The 16,557-nt window shown below is 44.2% G+C and overlaps 2 protein-coding genes across 2 annotated transcripts in view; both read right to left on the minus strand.

Moving 5' to 3' along the window:
- Positions 1–5,889: 5,889 nt before the first annotated feature.
- LOC114668097 (C3a anaphylatoxin chemotactic receptor-like) overlaps positions 5,890–16,557 on the minus strand; it is a 37,324-nt gene continuing 26,656 nt past the window's right edge. The window contains exon 2 of the mRNA XM_051920712.1: positions 5,890–8,038. Coding sequence (XP_051776672.1) covers positions 6,964–8,034 — 1,071 coding nt within the window. The 5' untranslated portion in view covers positions 8,035–8,038 and the 3' untranslated portion in view covers positions 5,890–6,963. The remainder of the gene's footprint in view (positions 8,039–16,557) is intronic.
- LOC114668096 (chemerin-like receptor 2) lies at positions 13,758–14,941 on the minus strand. The gene has a single exon (XM_028823723.2). It carries the CDS (start codon positions 14,900–14,902, stop codon positions 13,907–13,909), a length of 996 nt encoding a protein of 331 aa, XP_028679556.2. The 5' UTR covers positions 14,903–14,941; the 3' UTR covers positions 13,758–13,906.

The raw sequence follows: 16,557 nt of genomic DNA on the forward strand, positions 1-16,557 counted from the left end.
GGGGACAGGGAGACTGGCCAGATGGGAGGCTAAACACAGAGAGGACCTTGAAGAGAACCTCAGACTGGGCCGATGGTTCACCTTTCAGCAGGTCACACTGCCAAGACAACGCTGGAGGGTCTTCAGTCTCCGAGTGTCCTTGAGTCCCCATAGAAGATATGTGAGGAGACCTGAAGATGGCAGCTTGCAGACCCTTCCCATCCAATCCAATGGAGCTTCAGAGGGGATGAGCTTGTGGAGATTCACGAAAGAAGACTCGAAGCTGGAAATGCTGACGAAGGGGACGGCTACAGAGTATTGAGTGAGGGGTCTTAGTACTTAGAGGAGCGAGAGATTTCCGGTGTCTGACCTTTCCGCAGATGTTACGGATCACTGAGTGCAGGCTGATGGACAAGAATGGCAAACGCATGGCTGGCGACTGTGAGGTCTGGAGCCTTGCTGGGTCCACTGTAAGTAAACTTCTTGCTGTGACGTTCAAAGGGAACATTCATGGAAGGCCACCCACCAGGATTCCTGGCTATTTAAATTGATTTTAAAATTCTGAAATCAAAGACGCATCGGATGGGGGAAACGAACAGACTTCTGAGACGCGTGTCATCCCGGAGATATCTGAACGACTTTTAAGGACATCTCAGTTACTGTTTGCAATGACAGCCGGGCGACGTGCGTCTGCTCCATCTGAGATGTCTGAATATAAGAGGACATCTGAGTGACAACAGGGGACACCTGAGGAGAAAGGTGCTCACAGATGTCTCAAGCTGCTCTTCAGAGGTCATTTAAAGGGTCTCGAGATTGCAGCATCCAGTAGGCATCAGTCGGCGTCTTTTACGGACATCTCCGGGTGGTCATTTGGCTTGTTCGGGCAGTTCAGTGGGCTTCACGTTGTGTTTTGGTGCCAACGTGAATGGTCTTCGCATCGAGAGGACGTCCTGATGGCCACTTGGCATTTTAAAACAGTGACTGGGTGGGACAAAATGGCATCTGGAAACGTCAGGCCAGGCGACATCACGAGACGCGCCCCACTCGGGAGACTGAGGACGTCCAGCTTCTCATCTTGTGCTTCAAAGGGTGGGGGGGGGGGGGGGGGGGTCATCAGAGGGGGCGCAGCTTCTGCTATGAAAGAAAAGGTTAGCTTTGCACGTGAAGAAAGGAAGCGGTCATGTGAATCAAAAAGGTGTGAAATCCTGCAGCGTGGCGGCGGCTCCTGCAGCAGATGTTACTTTCCTTTTGAAAATGCAGAAACTTTGTGGTTTACCAAAATAACTATTTATTAAAACAGAATTTTAAAAAACCTGCTTGTAGTAACACAAAAAAAAATTAAAAATAACGAGTTTGTTTTCTCGCTTATTTGAATTGATTTGAAAGAAAAATGTGAGTAGTGCGCACCTGTCACTTTAGTCTTTAAAATAATGAAAAAGTAACTTACTTTATAAATGTATATGTGCCACTTTATACACGTGATGTGTGTATACAGCGACAGCTCATCAAAAACTACAAATGGAGAGCAATGATAAGGAAATAAGAAAGGCGCCAAATAAGAGAAAGGTGGGAAATAACAAATATGAAGGGCGCCGCATAGAAGAGACCAGAAATGAGGCAGCGTGTAAGAGAGACGAAAGGCGCTATATAAGCAAAGAGAGTTCTGACCGGTACTAAGCCAGCGTTTCTCAACCTCTAAGTATTTGCGACCCGAGTTTTCATAACAGTTTTAATCGCGCCCCCCGTAACGTTTTTTTGAAACCCTAATAAAATTGATTCCTATATTTTTTGCTGCCGATACACCGCTACAAATTTAAAATTTCCCTACGAATCTCGCCTGAAGAAGGGGCCTGAGTTGCCTCGAAAGCTTGCATGTTGTAATCTTTTTAGTTAGCCAATAAAAGGTGTCATTTTGCTTGGCTTTTCTCTACATTCATAATGGCTAACACGGTACAACACCCTAGTGCTACGAATAGCGAAATTACGTCCCCTTTTTTGTTAGTTTGAGAACCGCTGTACTAAAGAACGGACAGGAGAAAGGCTCTTTGTGATAGACGGACCGACGGACTTGAAAGGCAACATAAGAGAGAGAAACAGAGAGATGTGGAGACAGACATGGAAGGCACTAGCAGGGGGTGACCAGCACTGCCCAGGGTGGGGGCAACAAACACGGTCAGTGGTCTCCCCTGAACAAATAGAGAATCGGAGAAAAGTTTAATGGAGCGAATTTACATGCCAGACAAACACACCGACAGCTGTAAACACACTGAGCTTCACGTATGAGAGATCAGAGACCCAAATAGGAGAAGCGAGAAGGACAAAGAGACAGACGGACGGACGGACGGACACAGCCAGCTATACAATATAACGGACAGACAGAGAGAGATTAGAAAGGCACGACGTTAAAAAGACTCATACGAGAGGCGTTAAGAAAGAAAGAGAAATAAAAATGAAAGGCACTGCATGCGTACTGCAGATAAGACACACTAAATACTAGAGAGATAGAAGTGAAAGGCACTGATAGATAGAGAGAGACAGAACTTTATTTGTCCCCAGGAGGAAATTTGGCTTTTCTTATCCATTATTATTCTTACCTAATTTATTTTTTTTCTTGTAACTATTTCCTTTGATATCTTGTAAAGCACTTTGAGGAGATGCTGTGCATGAAACTGTGCTATAGAAATAAAACTTCTTGTTGTTATTAGAAAAAGCAACCACTGGATAAGTTGAAATATCTGGGATCAGCAGTAGCCCGAGATGGAGAACTCATAAATGACAGATAGATAGATATGAAAGGAACTATATAAACGTTAACATTATTCAAAGTTATTGTCTGTCTGTATACCTGCATTGTTATCAATCTTTAATTTAATGTTTTCTATATCATATGCTGCTGTTGGAGTATGTGAATTTCCCCTTGGGATTAATAAAGTATCCATCTAATAGATAGATAGACTTGCCATTCCCCGCGACTCCACCTGCTTAGTGATGAAACAGGACAATCTTTAAAAATCAATAAACGAAAAGGTATCGCTAGCTAAATCGAGGTAAGGTCCGCTCCAAAACACGGAGGTAGAGCGCCTCCTCACTCCTGACGTCACGTTTCACCCTCCCCTCTGCCCGCAGCCTCTGTCTCGTATTAGCGTGAATACATCGCTCCGGCAAGCGAACTGTGATACTTAGCGCAATTAGAAAAGTCACAAAATCAACCAGAGTGATCAAGCAAATCCTAATAAAAAAATACCCGATCTGAATCCGTTAAGCAGTTCTCTCGTTCGCTAGCTAAGAGGATGTAAGATACGCCCAGAGGCTGGTGCGTGAGTGACCGCTGCATGTCTCTCTCGAATTCACGCAAATAAAATGAAAAATGAGACTTAGCGCGATGAGACAAGTCGCAAAATGAACCGGAATGTTCAAGCAAATCCTAGAAAAAAAACCCAATCTAAATCCGTTAAGTAGTTCTGGATCTTTCCGGAAAAGCGAATAGACAGACAGACAGACGTTGGATTTTATATATGTTACGGCCAAAACCCAAAGTTCAGCCAGTTCTCGAATTGGCTGGCCGTTTCGCATTTTGGCTGCGAGGTAAAACGGACGCCACTTTAGACAGCCTTCCCCTCGCCCAAACACTAACCTTAAGGTCAATAAAATAGGTCCCTGATGTTAAGTCATTATTTTAGGGATAAAATGATAACAGAAATGTGAAACATACTTATATACCTAATCTTAATTATTGTGAAATAAATAACAAGAGCCGCCAAGGCTACACTCAATATAATTGCACTACTAAGTGCGCAACAAATCGCTGCTCATGCCTTTTTTCTTCCGACTTTGGCCGATCGCCCCGCGCTGTTTCACAAACTGGGTGGCCAAATCCCGAAATCGAGGAAAAGATCCGACATTCGCCGGTCAATATACAGCAACATTGGCCATTTCCCGATTTGGCCAACTTCGGGTTTTGGCTGTGACATATATATATATATATATATAGATAGATAGATAGATAAATATGAAAGGCACTATATGATAGATAGATAGATACTCTTTCCCATCTATCTAATTAGATGCATACAACCATACATACAGATTGGGTGACTGGCACTATATGAGTGATCCATCCATTTTATAAGCCGGCCCCATGCTGCACTGGGTGATATAATGACATTTGTATTCAATGCGCATGCTGCTATACAACACAGATAGAACAGTCATGAAAGGCACTATATGATAGTCGCTATGAGCTGGTCGCCCGCTCAATCACAGGACTGTATGAGAGCAGTGTTAATGAAAGTATGAAAGGTGCTATATAAAAAAAGTGTAGATAGGTATGAAAGGCACTATATAATACATAAAAGATATTTTAAAATGCACTCTTTAACAGATAAATAAATAGGACTATACTGTAGATAGATAGGTAGAGAGATGTGAAAGGCACTATATAATAGATGGACCGATGTGTGAGGGGCACTATATAGTAGACAGATGGATGTTTCTATTTTTTCCCATTACTCATCAGGTTGTTTTTCTCACTCGCACTCATTTCCAGTCATTACTTTTTTTTTGTCACGTTTCGCTGCTGGTAGTCGTCGTGTTTTGCTTTCCACAGAACACAACACGTTGTTCATTTCTGATCAGTCATCTTTTAATTCACAGATTCCACTTACGGTTTACTCCGACCTAAACGTTGCTAGCGTGTCGATGGTCAGGGTGTTTCCTGTCATATTGTTGTTAAAGATGTCACGTTGACACTTTTTTACTTTTATTTTTTTTTCTTGTTTAACCAACACTTCTAAATGGTTTCAGGCTTCAGAGTCTTCTTATCAGTAGGCTGACAACAACAAATTCTCTTTTCCTTTCATTAAGAAGGAAGGAGAACGTTCCACGATAGGAATCTCCTCCATGACTTTTTTCTATTGTAAGAAGTCTTAACATCACGGCCTCAGCTTTAAGGACTGTAATGTCATCATTACCAAGTCAGCACTTTATAGATGATGTGGAACAAAAAGGCAATGAAAGTCCAAATTGGCATAAAAGACAAGGAGTATGACATTCATGGCCACTAATGCATCCTTCTTATAATTCAAAAAAGGAGCTGCCAGCCCTCCTTTAATATTTAGAGCATTAAACAAATTCAGAGTACGCAGGACCCCGAGGCAGCAGCACCACTTGTGTCCAACAGGGGGCACTGCCAGCACCGACAGCACAGGGCAGTGCGCAGCTCCACTCAGAACATCAGAAGACCCTCCTGAAGTGGTCAGATGTCACCATGGACCCCCTGTGCTGCACTGCACTGTGCTGTATGGCTTGGCTCCTTCTTGATGGGTCCCTCTGGGGATCATCATGGTTTATTAATGGAGGTGCTGACGTTTCCATGTAATCCTGAAACATACCAAGGTCACAGGTGGCGCAGTGATAGTGCTGCTGCTTTGCAGTAAGGAGACTGTGGAAGATTGTGGGTTCGCTTCCCGGTTCCTCCCTGTGTGGATAGCGCTTTGAGTACTGAGAAAAGAGCTATATAAATGTAATGAATGAATTAAGGTCAACTCTGCCTAAAATCTCAACACTGATGTCAGAAACACACAGTTGCCCATAACCGAATTAGCGGGGACCCCCAGGGTTTGTCTGGTGCACTGGGGTCAAGACTCCAGACCCACAGCAAGCCTGCAGCCCTGTCAATAAAAGTGTGTTGTTCAGCCAGACATCGAGCTCTATTTGTATTTGTCGGTTGTCAAACTCACACAGATGGCACACACTCTTCATTTGTGTGGATTAGGGTTAGGGTTAGGGCCTGGGCCTGTCTGAAGATCCATCCAAATCCCCCACCGCCCCCACTCCCATAACCCCACGTGTGTTGCTGTCCAAACCACAGGCTCGTTCTTCTATTTGGTCCATCAGCACAACACCAGGAGCTGAAGTCCTGGAAAGAAGTGACTTGTGACACAAATTATCCACAGCGTCTTTACATCATTTTTAACGTTTATTTATTTAATCTTTTCTAAATGCAGCATTAAAAATATAACGGCAAAAAAAAAGTAAAATAAAATGCAAAAATAAACAAACCACAGGGCTTAAAGAAGCAAGTTAAGGAAGAGGGTGACAGATGATGGGCATCCATTGTGGCTCATGGCAGTGGGACAATAGCAACATGGCGGAGCTGAACAGCACAGGGTGCTGCAGAGGGGTTTTAAATCCTTGGAAAGGCGCTATAAAAAATAAAATAGGACTGGAAAGGACGAAGTTGCAGGTTTAGTTCACATGTCACTTCACCTGTCCTTACAGACTTTGGCTTTTGTCGAAGACCACTGAAGCAGCTTGGGCTGATATTCATTATGGAAAGGCGCTATATAAAACAGCAAGTCTGTAAAGTTTGTAAAGACCAGTAAAGTCACTTGGCATGCCATTCAGTTTCAAAAAGCGCCATAAAATATAAAAGAAAAGGACCTTGGGTTCAACCCCAGTCACTGCCAGGACCCACAATGTCAGAGTATGGAGGTCACTATGGAAAGGCACTATATAGCAAAAACTAGGATTTTAAGGCAGAAAGCTTCAGGATCGATCGTCACCTTCACCCAAACTGTAAAGGGTAGTCCTTATGGAAAGGCACTATATAGCATAAAAGAGAATTGTAAAGCACAAAAGTTTCAGGGTCAATGGCCGTCGTGGAGTGGGGTGCCATCCCTTCAGTGAATGAAGGATATGGAAGGTTTGGAAATCATTCTGCCAGACTGTAAGGCAATTTCAAGTGGTGGTGACCCCTAAGGAAAGGCACTATATACAAATCACAGGGATAGTATCTGCATACCGTGTGACCCTGAATGTGCAATGCACCACATCAGTACCCACACTGCAGGGACATTCCCACCAAGTCAGGCCCGTTGTTATCCTGCAGCAGACCCTCGCTGTCTCTCCAGGAGCCCATCTGCCTTTTCATGTGATCGTATTGGTAATGTTCAATGATGGCGGCCCCCTTTGAGCTCTCCCGCCTCAGACGGTGCTGACGAGAAAGACGTCTGTCACGGCCGTGCTGTTCTTCCGCTGCTCTAGCCCCGCACATTCACTCTGTGTGGTGGACCGCCGGCTGCTCATCCAGGACTGGGACAGCTCGTCCCTGAACGCACTCTCCAGGATCTTAAGGATGGATTCCCTGGCCTTCTTCTGGAAGTCCTTGCACATGCAGACATAGAGGATGGGGTTCAAACAGCTGTTGAAGAAGGCGATGTTGGTGGAAATTGAAATTCCCCGTTGTATCATTTGAATTTGAGTAATGTCTTTGGAGTGCTGATGGAGTTTTAACTCTAGCATTTGGAAAATATGGAATGGAGTCCAGCAAACGATAAACACAAGGATGACAGCGACAATGACCCGGAATGGTCTATAGGAGCTCTTGTGCTTAAAGGTGCAGAATCGAAAGGCAATGATGCTGTAGCAGGAGATGATGAAGATTATGGGAATGAGAAAGCCTAACATGAATCTGCTGACCGTCAGAGCAAAGTGCTGATGGATAGTTACGTTGTAAAAACAAACTGTTACATTCTCAACATGTTCTTGACCTCGGAAATAAATGTAAGGAATACTCAGCATCACAGACAAGACCCATATGATGAGGCAAGTGACAGTAGCCTTCCAAACAGTCCAGTGGTTACGGGCCCAGACGGCGGCGATGACGTTAAGACAACGATCAAAGCTGATGGCGGCAAGCATGTAGATACTGCTATACATTGTGCTGACCGAGATGGCCGAAGTCATCTTGCACATCACATTTCCAAAAGGCCAGGAGTACCCCAAGGCCGTATAGACGATGCTGAAGGGCAGGGTACAGCAGAAGGCAAAGTCGGCGATGGCCAGGTTTAGAAACCAAACCGAATTGGCCGTCTTCCTCATCCTGCAGCTGATGACCCAGATGACTAAGCCGTTGCCAACTGTGCCTAGGAGGAAGGTGACAGAGTAGAGTGCCAAAGAGGTGGCTGGAGTCACCGAAGTGTCTACATAATCGTAGTATTCCATTTCAGGGGTTGTTCCGTAGGTGGGGTGATCATCCATCGCTGTGGTGACCATTCTTCTGTTAAGAGAAGAGAAAAGCACAAATATGAAATTCAACACACGGCTTTTCAATAAGGCAAAGTGTGAAAGGGTGAAAACTGAATGGATTATTATCACCATTTAGGCAACTCTGGATGGGCTCCATAGAATAATAAACATGTCAATAATAATTATTATAATAATCATGCAGCGGTGCTACAGGGTAATGAAACTTCAACTCCCAGCAGTCCCTGCAGTGGCTCTGATTGGTCATCTGCTGAGGGTGCAGGGGCTGCTGGGGACAAGGAGGCCGGCACAAGATTTAAAAGGAAGGCCAGTTCTACAGAGGGGGAAGTCGTCTGTTGTTGTTTTGTGTCTTGAGTCGCCTGTCCGTTTACTACCTGTGGATTCTCGTTTTGTCCAGGATTGTCTCCTGTGCGTGTGTATGGACTGTCTGGTGTCTGCCTGCTGCGTGAGGACTGATTTGGATTCTGTGTCGATCTACGAAGAAAGGCATGTTCCTGATCCCATCATTCGTCATCTTCAGGAAACACCGGTAGGACTGTCTTTACATTCACATACAGCGTGTTGGTCTCTGGACTGTCCGTCTCCATTATTTCAATCCATCAGTTGCCATTTTTCATGGACTTCATCATGTGTGGTTTTTGTTAGTGGTTTGTTATTGTTGGAATCGTGTTTATTGTATATTGAGGTATGGAAACTGGGGTGTGATCATTGTAGTTTGTACTACCCTCGCCCATCTCCGCCACTCCGGATTCAGGGATCTGAACCTGACTCTCTTTTGATGGGCCCAAGGGCGACGAAGGCCATCGCCCCACAATTCGGAAAGGCGCTCACCTATCCCTTAGGACCGACTGACCCATGTTCAACTGCTGTTCACATGGAACCCTGCTCCACTTCGGCCTTCAAAGCGCTCGTTTGAATATTTGCTACTACCACCAAGATCTGTACCCACGGCAGTGCCACCCGGGCCCTCGTCCTAGGCTTCAGCGTGCACCGCGGCGGCCCTCCTACTTGTCGCAGCTTAGCCCTCACGGCCACCAGTGTCGGTGATGGCTGGGTATGGGACTGACACATCTATCTATCTATCTATCTATCTATCTATCTATCTATCTATCTATCTATCTATCTATCTATCTATCTATCTATCTATCTAGTCATGAAGTGATTTATGGACAGCTGAGTTAAGGCATCTCACACTTACGGCTGGGAATGAAAGGAAAACAATAAGGGTCTAGAAGTTACCGAAACCAGTTGCAATAATAAATGTTTTGTTTTTATTATTATTATTTCACAGGATCGCGTATGTTTTCTGACTATTGGAGGGACTTTTACAGTTTGTTTTGAGCGGCGTTGCTCCACGTGGCTAATTCTTATGTATTCAGCCCACACCGCCTTCCTTATTCCACCTTTACGGTTCCACACCCCAGTTTTGCCTTTTTAAATTCATTGATGACCCACTAGCAGTAATTGCAAAACTGCCCCCTTTGTGAAACAAGTAAAATCAGGGTGCCAACCCAACCCCCCGGTAACATGAGCTAACTTGGAAATGGGGAATTGCTGCTCTGAAAACCCACCATGACCCACTCGCAAACCAAAAACAGCAACCCACGACCCACCATTGGCACGATGGGAAACATTGCCTTACTTGGACTTCCAAGACATGAAGATCAGTTTGCGCTCCTCAGTACCAGCAGTTAAAGTGTCCGTCCCTGTGACCCACACCAGACCCACCAAGCCTCAGCTCAATGACCTGTACACTTTTTGACCGGCATATGGCTAAATGGCCAGTCCCAAATGAAGTCATAAGTCAGCACATGTAATGTTTGCTCTGAGGATGTTGATGGAGAAGTTTAGAGAAGGCCAGAAGGAATTGCATTGCGTCTTTGTGGACCTGGAGAAAGCAAATGACAGGGTGAGGAGAGAGGAGCTGTGGTATTGTATGAGGAAGTCGGGAGTGGCAGAGAAGTACGTAAGAGTTGTACAGAATATGAAGTGTGACCGTGGTGAGGTCTGCAATAGGAGTGACGGAGGTGGGATTACATCAGGGATCGGCTCTGAGCCCTTTCTTATTTGCAATGGTGATGGACAGGCTGACAGACGAGATAGACAGGAGTCCCCGTGGACTGTGATGTTTGCTGATGACATTGTGATCTGTAGCGAGAGTAAGGAGCAGGTGTAAATGACCACCATTTCCATTGTGGTTACTGGCTTCCCTCCAACTGTGCTCAGTTGTAATGAGTGTGATTAGTGAAGCTGTTCCTGGTCCATTCATTCCCTTCCTTGGTAGGGCAACTGACAGCACACAACTGACTATGGGTGGCAAGCCACTTTCAAAAGATCTCAGGGACAGTGTTGTGGACAGACATAAAGCAGGAGATCTCGAAGGCTTTATCAATTCCCATGGAGCTCAGTAAAGTCCATCATAAAGAAGTGTTTGGTACTACTAGGACCCTCCCTGGAGCCTCCAAACTGGATGGAAGAGCAAGGAGGAAACTGGTAAGAGTGGCCAACAAGAGGCCAATGGCCACTTTGAAGGAGTTACAGGATTTGATGTCACAGAGTGGTCATTAATGGCGTGCATGTGACAACAATTTGACAAGTGCTCCACCATTGTGGCTTGTTCAGGAGGGTCGCGCTTCTCAAGAAAGGCCACATGAAGGCTCATTTGAGCTTTCCCAGAATGCACCTTGAAGATTCTGATGCCAAGTGGGAAAAAGGTCTTATGGTCAGATGAGATCAAAATCGGACTATTTGGCCTCAACACCAAACAGTCCACCAATGCAGCTCACCAACCACAACACACCACACCTACAGTAAAGCATGGAGGTGGCAGCACCCTGTTGAGGGGGGGCTTCTCTGCCGCAGGGCCTTTTTATATTTTTCTAAATTCTTCTGAACTGTAGCTGTGATGTCTTTCACTTGGATGTTAGAGGGTGCATTGAGTAAGTAAAACTGGAAAAAATATTAGTTTGTGTGTTTTCATTTAAGGCTGTAAAGCAAAGAAAATGTGAATATTTCAAAGGGGGGGATTCTTTTTTATACCCACTGTAAATACAACCTGCCTCGCAGTACAGAGACCTGGGGTTCACTTCCCGGGTCCTCCCTGTGCGGAGTTTGCATGTTCTCCCCGTGGGTTTCCTCCCACAGTCCAAAGACATGCAGGTGAGGTGGAGTTGTGTTTCTAAATTAGCCCTGGTGTGTGTGACAAAATGACGTTTTTGTATCCATGGTTACCTTTACATAAATATGTGTGGTATTTTATATTTTTTTTACATTGCATTATTTCCTTTACCACATTAACTTCACTTCTCATTTTTCTTCATTTATCGCCTGAGAAATGTCATCAGTTTCTCTATCCAAGTATGTTGAGCTCACTGCTTATTTCCTTATTTTATACACCAATGCTAATGAAGGCCACAGTGTGCTCACAGTAGACAGTCTGAAGGACAGTGAGGTCCAACGTGAGGCACAATGTCACCTTCTGCACTGGCCTGTAAGAAAGCAAGCAGCTTTGAAGCACCGCAGGGTCACGTTCTTCAGCCACTGGGAGACTTTTACTGCCCTGTTTTCTGCATTTTTTAACCATTTGTTTGTCTTTTGTTTTACTTGCTGGTGATCTCCCATTGCTTCTAGAGTCCCCATTCTGGTCCTGCATATCAGCTGAACTGCACACATGGCGAGAGCGTCTGCTCTTTCTGGGTCAAGTCAGTCTCTGTCATTTGTTCTTCACTTTTCTCATCACAGTTTACATCTCTGCCTGTTTTTTATTTTTTTCTGTGCCTTGTTTAGGAAGAAGAAGAAGAAGAAGAAGAAGAAGAAGAGGAGGAGGAGGAGGAGTTTGGGAGCATGTGCTGATAGCATTTTGCCGAACCCACCACACGACGAACCACCTGGATTGGGACCCAAGTGCAGCGGGCGACACCTCAGCACCAAACTGGAACAGTGTGAGGTTTTTTTTTTTAATGGTGGCCTTGTTTAGTGCACCAGTTTTTGTTTGTAGTTTATGGCTTTCACTTTTTTGTTTATACACAGTGATGTTCTAAAGCTCATTTAGGAGCTAGTGAAGGAGGCAGGCACTCGTGCTAGAGTTGAGAGTTGCTGTACTACATAGATGGATGTGAAAGGCACTAGATGATTGAAGATGGATGTGAAATGCACTATATAACAGATGGATAGATAGATGTGAAAGGCACTATATAATAGACAGATAGGTAGGTAGATGGATGGATGTGAAAGGCACTAGATGATTGAAGATGGATGTGAAATGCACTATATAACAGATGGATAGATAGATGTGAAAGGCACTATATAATAGACAGATAGGTAGGTAGATGGATGGATGTGAAAGGCACTATATAATAGACAGATAGGTAGATAGATGGATGGATGTGAAAGGCACTATATAATAGACAGATAGGTAGATAGATGGATGTGAAAGGCACTATATAATTAAGATAGGTAGATAGATGGATGTGAAAGGCACTATATAATAGATAGATGGATGTGAAAGGCACTATATAATAGACAGATAGGTAGATGGATGGATGTGAAAGGCACTATATAATAGACAGATAGGTAGATAGATGGATGTGAAAGGCACTATATAATAGACAGATAGGTAGATAGATGGATGTGAAAGGCACTATATAATAGACAGATAGGTATAGATGGATGTGAAAGGCACTATATAATAGACAGATAGGTAGATGGATGGATGTGAAAGGCACTATATAATAGACAGCTAGGTAGATAGATGGATGTGAAAGGCACTATATAATAGACAGATAGGTAGATAGATGGATGTGAAAGGCACTAAATAATAGACAGATAGGTATAGATGGATTTGAAAGGCACTATATAATAGATAGATGGATGTGAAAGGCACTATATAATAGACAGATAGGTAGATGGATGGATGTGAAAGGCACTATATAATAGACAGAAAGAGATATAGATGGGTGTAAAAGGCACTATATGATTGATAGATGTATGCAAAAGGCACTATATAATAGACAGATGGATGGATGTGAAAGGAACTATATAATAGATGAGAAATAAACTATATATTAGATAGATAACTGAAGGGCACTATATAATATAGATATAAGAGAAAGGCACTATTAGATAGATAGATAGATAGAGAAAGGCACTATATAATAGACAGATGGATAGATAGACATGAAAGGCACTATATAATAGATAGACAGATAAATAAATAAAACTTTATTTGTTCCCAGGGGGAAATTTGGCTTCTCTTATCCATTATTATTCGTTGCTAATTTGAATTTTTCTTTTCTTGTCACTTTTTCCTTGACATCTTATGAAGCATGTTGAGGACGTTATCAGGAGGTGGAGGTGATAGGTGAGGTTTTAAAGACAGGGGTTATACCAGCCATGATGGAGCTGATGTCTGGAGCCGAGACACGGGCAGTAAAGGGAGGAGCAGAAGAAGAAGTTGGATGTGGCAGAGATGAGAATATTGAAATGGATGTGTGGTATTACAAAGTACAGAATAAGAAATGAGATAAGTGGCAGAGACATCTAAGAAATGACAGGACAGTAGGTTGAAGTGATATAGACATGTGATGAGGAGAAACAATACGCGAGTGATGAACATGGAAGCACAGAGGAAGAATAAGTAGAGGTGGTGGATGGATAAAGTAGAAGAAGATCCGAAGGGTCTGACAGAAGAGGAGGTGCAGGATGGAGATGAATGGAGAAGTCTGAATGGGCCTTCCATCCAACACAGGAGTCTTCTTGCTGTTCATCTCTTCTCACTTCTATTTTCTTAAACCACAAGCTACTGTCACCACCAGTAATGAGTGACACACAATAAATGGACACGGAAACAACACTATGTGGCATTGCTACATCTTCTCATTTATTAAAGAGTCCATCTGTAGCGTAGCTCTCTGACTAAGGAGTGTCTTACTGAAGAAAACACCAAACAGCTCCTAAACTTTTCCTGGAAGTTCCGGCTCATGCAGACATAGAGGATGGGATTCAGGCAGCTGTTCACTGCAGCCACGCTGGCTGAAAGGGGAATTCCATACATCAGCAGGCTGCTAAGAGATGGATTTTCATTCTCAAGGAGTTGCAACTCCAAAAGCTGGAAGACGTGGAAGGGAACCCAACAAGTGAAGAATGTCACAATGATAGCAGCAATAGTACACAGGGGTCTGATGGACTTTTGATGTTGAACGGTGTTGCATTTATAGGCAATGATGGAGTAACAGATAAGAATTATGAGTAAAGGCAGCACGAAGCCAAAGGCAAACCTAACGGCAGTCAGAGTCAAGAGCTCCATCATGGTCACATGAAGGAAACACTTTGTAAAATTGTCCTCTTTTTTCATATCCCGGAAGTAAAAATATGGCAAACTCAAGAAGCTGGCTGTTCCCCAGATCAGTAAACAAGTCCTCCACGTGTTTTTAGGTGTGCGATGGCTCTGTGCCCAAACTATAGCTGTGATGGTGAGGCATCGGTCACAGCTAATGGCCACTACATGGAAGATGCTGCTGTACATCGAGCTCACCGTAATGGCGCAGCTGAGCTTGCACCACACCCTTCCGAATGGCCAGTGGAAGCCCATGGCAGTGTATACGATGCTGAAAGGCAGGGATGAAGTGAAGACAAAGTCTGCTATGGCCAGGTTGAGGAACAAGATGGTGCTGCCTGTCCTTTGCATTCTGAAGCCAGTAATCCAGACGACTACGCCATTCGCGACTGAGCCCAGGAAGAAGGTGAAGATGTAAACCGCGAGGGAGACGAAACGCAGTGAAGTCCACGGGGCGCCGCTTTCATCCTCCTTGTCGGTTACACGGAAGTTTAGCTTGCTATAGTCCACCATGGTCAAGTTAGAAAAACCTGTTCCAGACATGACGCTGTCGTTCAGAAAAATTAAAGGAAAAAAATTTCAACGTGAGAATCCGTAGGTTTAGCGTCCCTAGGAACCAAGTTGCCCGAACTATTTTATAACAAGTCAGTAATTATTTACCACTCTGATGCTGATCTTTCTGATCATAAAATAGATCATTACGATAGCAATTGATGGGAAGAATTTATAATTAATTGCAGAATTACGGTATTTGAGTCTTCCTCTACAGTGCGTCCTTCTTTGGGAGATTTGGCTCAAAAACTAATCAGCATGTCGTCATCTCATAACAGGCTTCAGTTTCGAGTTTGGTATTTTTCCGTCCAGCCATTTTAGCTCTCGACCGTCCTCAAGAAACTGTGACACACACACACACAGACACAGACAGATAGACACACACCCATCATTGAGATAATGGTGTTTTTTGGCATCAGGGGATCCTAAAATGTCGAGATCTGTCGAAAACCAGTGATCGAAATTTTGGATGAATCTAAAGCTTTCGCTCCTCCCCCATAAGACGATAGGTTATGGTGTGTGACTTCAGTTAGAATCTACATATATAATTCACTAAGCCGCCGCCAGAGCAGGCAAGACACCCATGAAAGCACGCAGGAAGGGGTGTGGATTCACTAAGCCGCCGACAAGTAAGAAGGAGCCACACCCACCAACTCTATGACCATTGGATACGACGAGAACTCGCAGAGCCACGGCCACCAACTCGGACGCGATGACACAGAAAAAATGGCGTCATTTATGTTCGTCTGTCGTAGAGTCCACATGCACCTCTGAGCCACGTTGACTGTTCATAGAGGCATGTTTCTCGCGGATGTGAATCGCTGTATGCAGCGTGTAAAACAGTTTGCGAGGGGTATCCCATAGGATCCTTAAAACTGAGGTTAAAACACAATGAAGGAAGCAGTCTTTAAAAAACAATAAGCCCTGTGCCTGTTTTTCATCAGTGCCTCACCTGCTTCACCGATGCAAGCCCTGCAACAGTCGAGACGCTCTCTCAGCAGCTGACCTTCTCTGTGCCTGACTCCACTACCGTCGGTCGCCTGATTAAAAATGGCCTTTTGAAGGGGAGTCTTTGATAGGCTGCAACAAAATGATGAAAGTACGGGTGCATTATTTCACACAAGCTGTGTGTGTGTGTGTGTGTGTGTGTGTGTGTGTGTGTGTGGGTGGGTGTTAGTTAGTTAGTTAATTAGTTACTCGAAGGATTTCAAGATTTAATATGCACAAGCGGTAACACTGCAAAAGCAGTCCAAACCAGAAAAGACCGCTGGCAAAAAGTGGCCGACAAATTACACACGTGTGCATTGTACTTACTGAAAGCAGCGTTACAGATTTTGCAAATGTGGACTGTTCATTTGCCTTCCCATGGCCACCGCTTGAAATGTATTTCATAGAAACAACACTTCTTTCAATGTTATACAGTTTCCTGCATCAGGTAACTGCACGCGCGCTACACTGAATGAATCAACGTGTGTCTACCCGCCGCAGAGAGGCGTGGGTAAGCCGTTGAACCCCATTCGTGCTGGAAACCAGGGCTTGCAATTGTTCTCCACGAAAACATGATCAGCAAGTCTTTGATAGGCTGCAACAAAATGATGAAAGAACGGGCGCATATTTTTCACACAAGCTCGGTGGGTGGGTGTTAG

Source organism: Erpetoichthys calabaricus, chromosome 17 (genome assembly GCF_900747795.2).
Source record: "Erpetoichthys calabaricus chromosome 17, fErpCal1.3, whole genome shotgun sequence".
Lineage (NCBI taxonomy): Eukaryota > Metazoa > Chordata > Cladistia > Polypteriformes > Polypteridae > Erpetoichthys > Erpetoichthys calabaricus.

Coding starts and splice junctions, on each gene's coding strand:
- LOC114668096 (XM_028823723.2), bottom strand. CDS start 14,902: ATGTCTGGAACAGGTTTTTCTAACTTGACCATGGTGGACTATAGCAAG.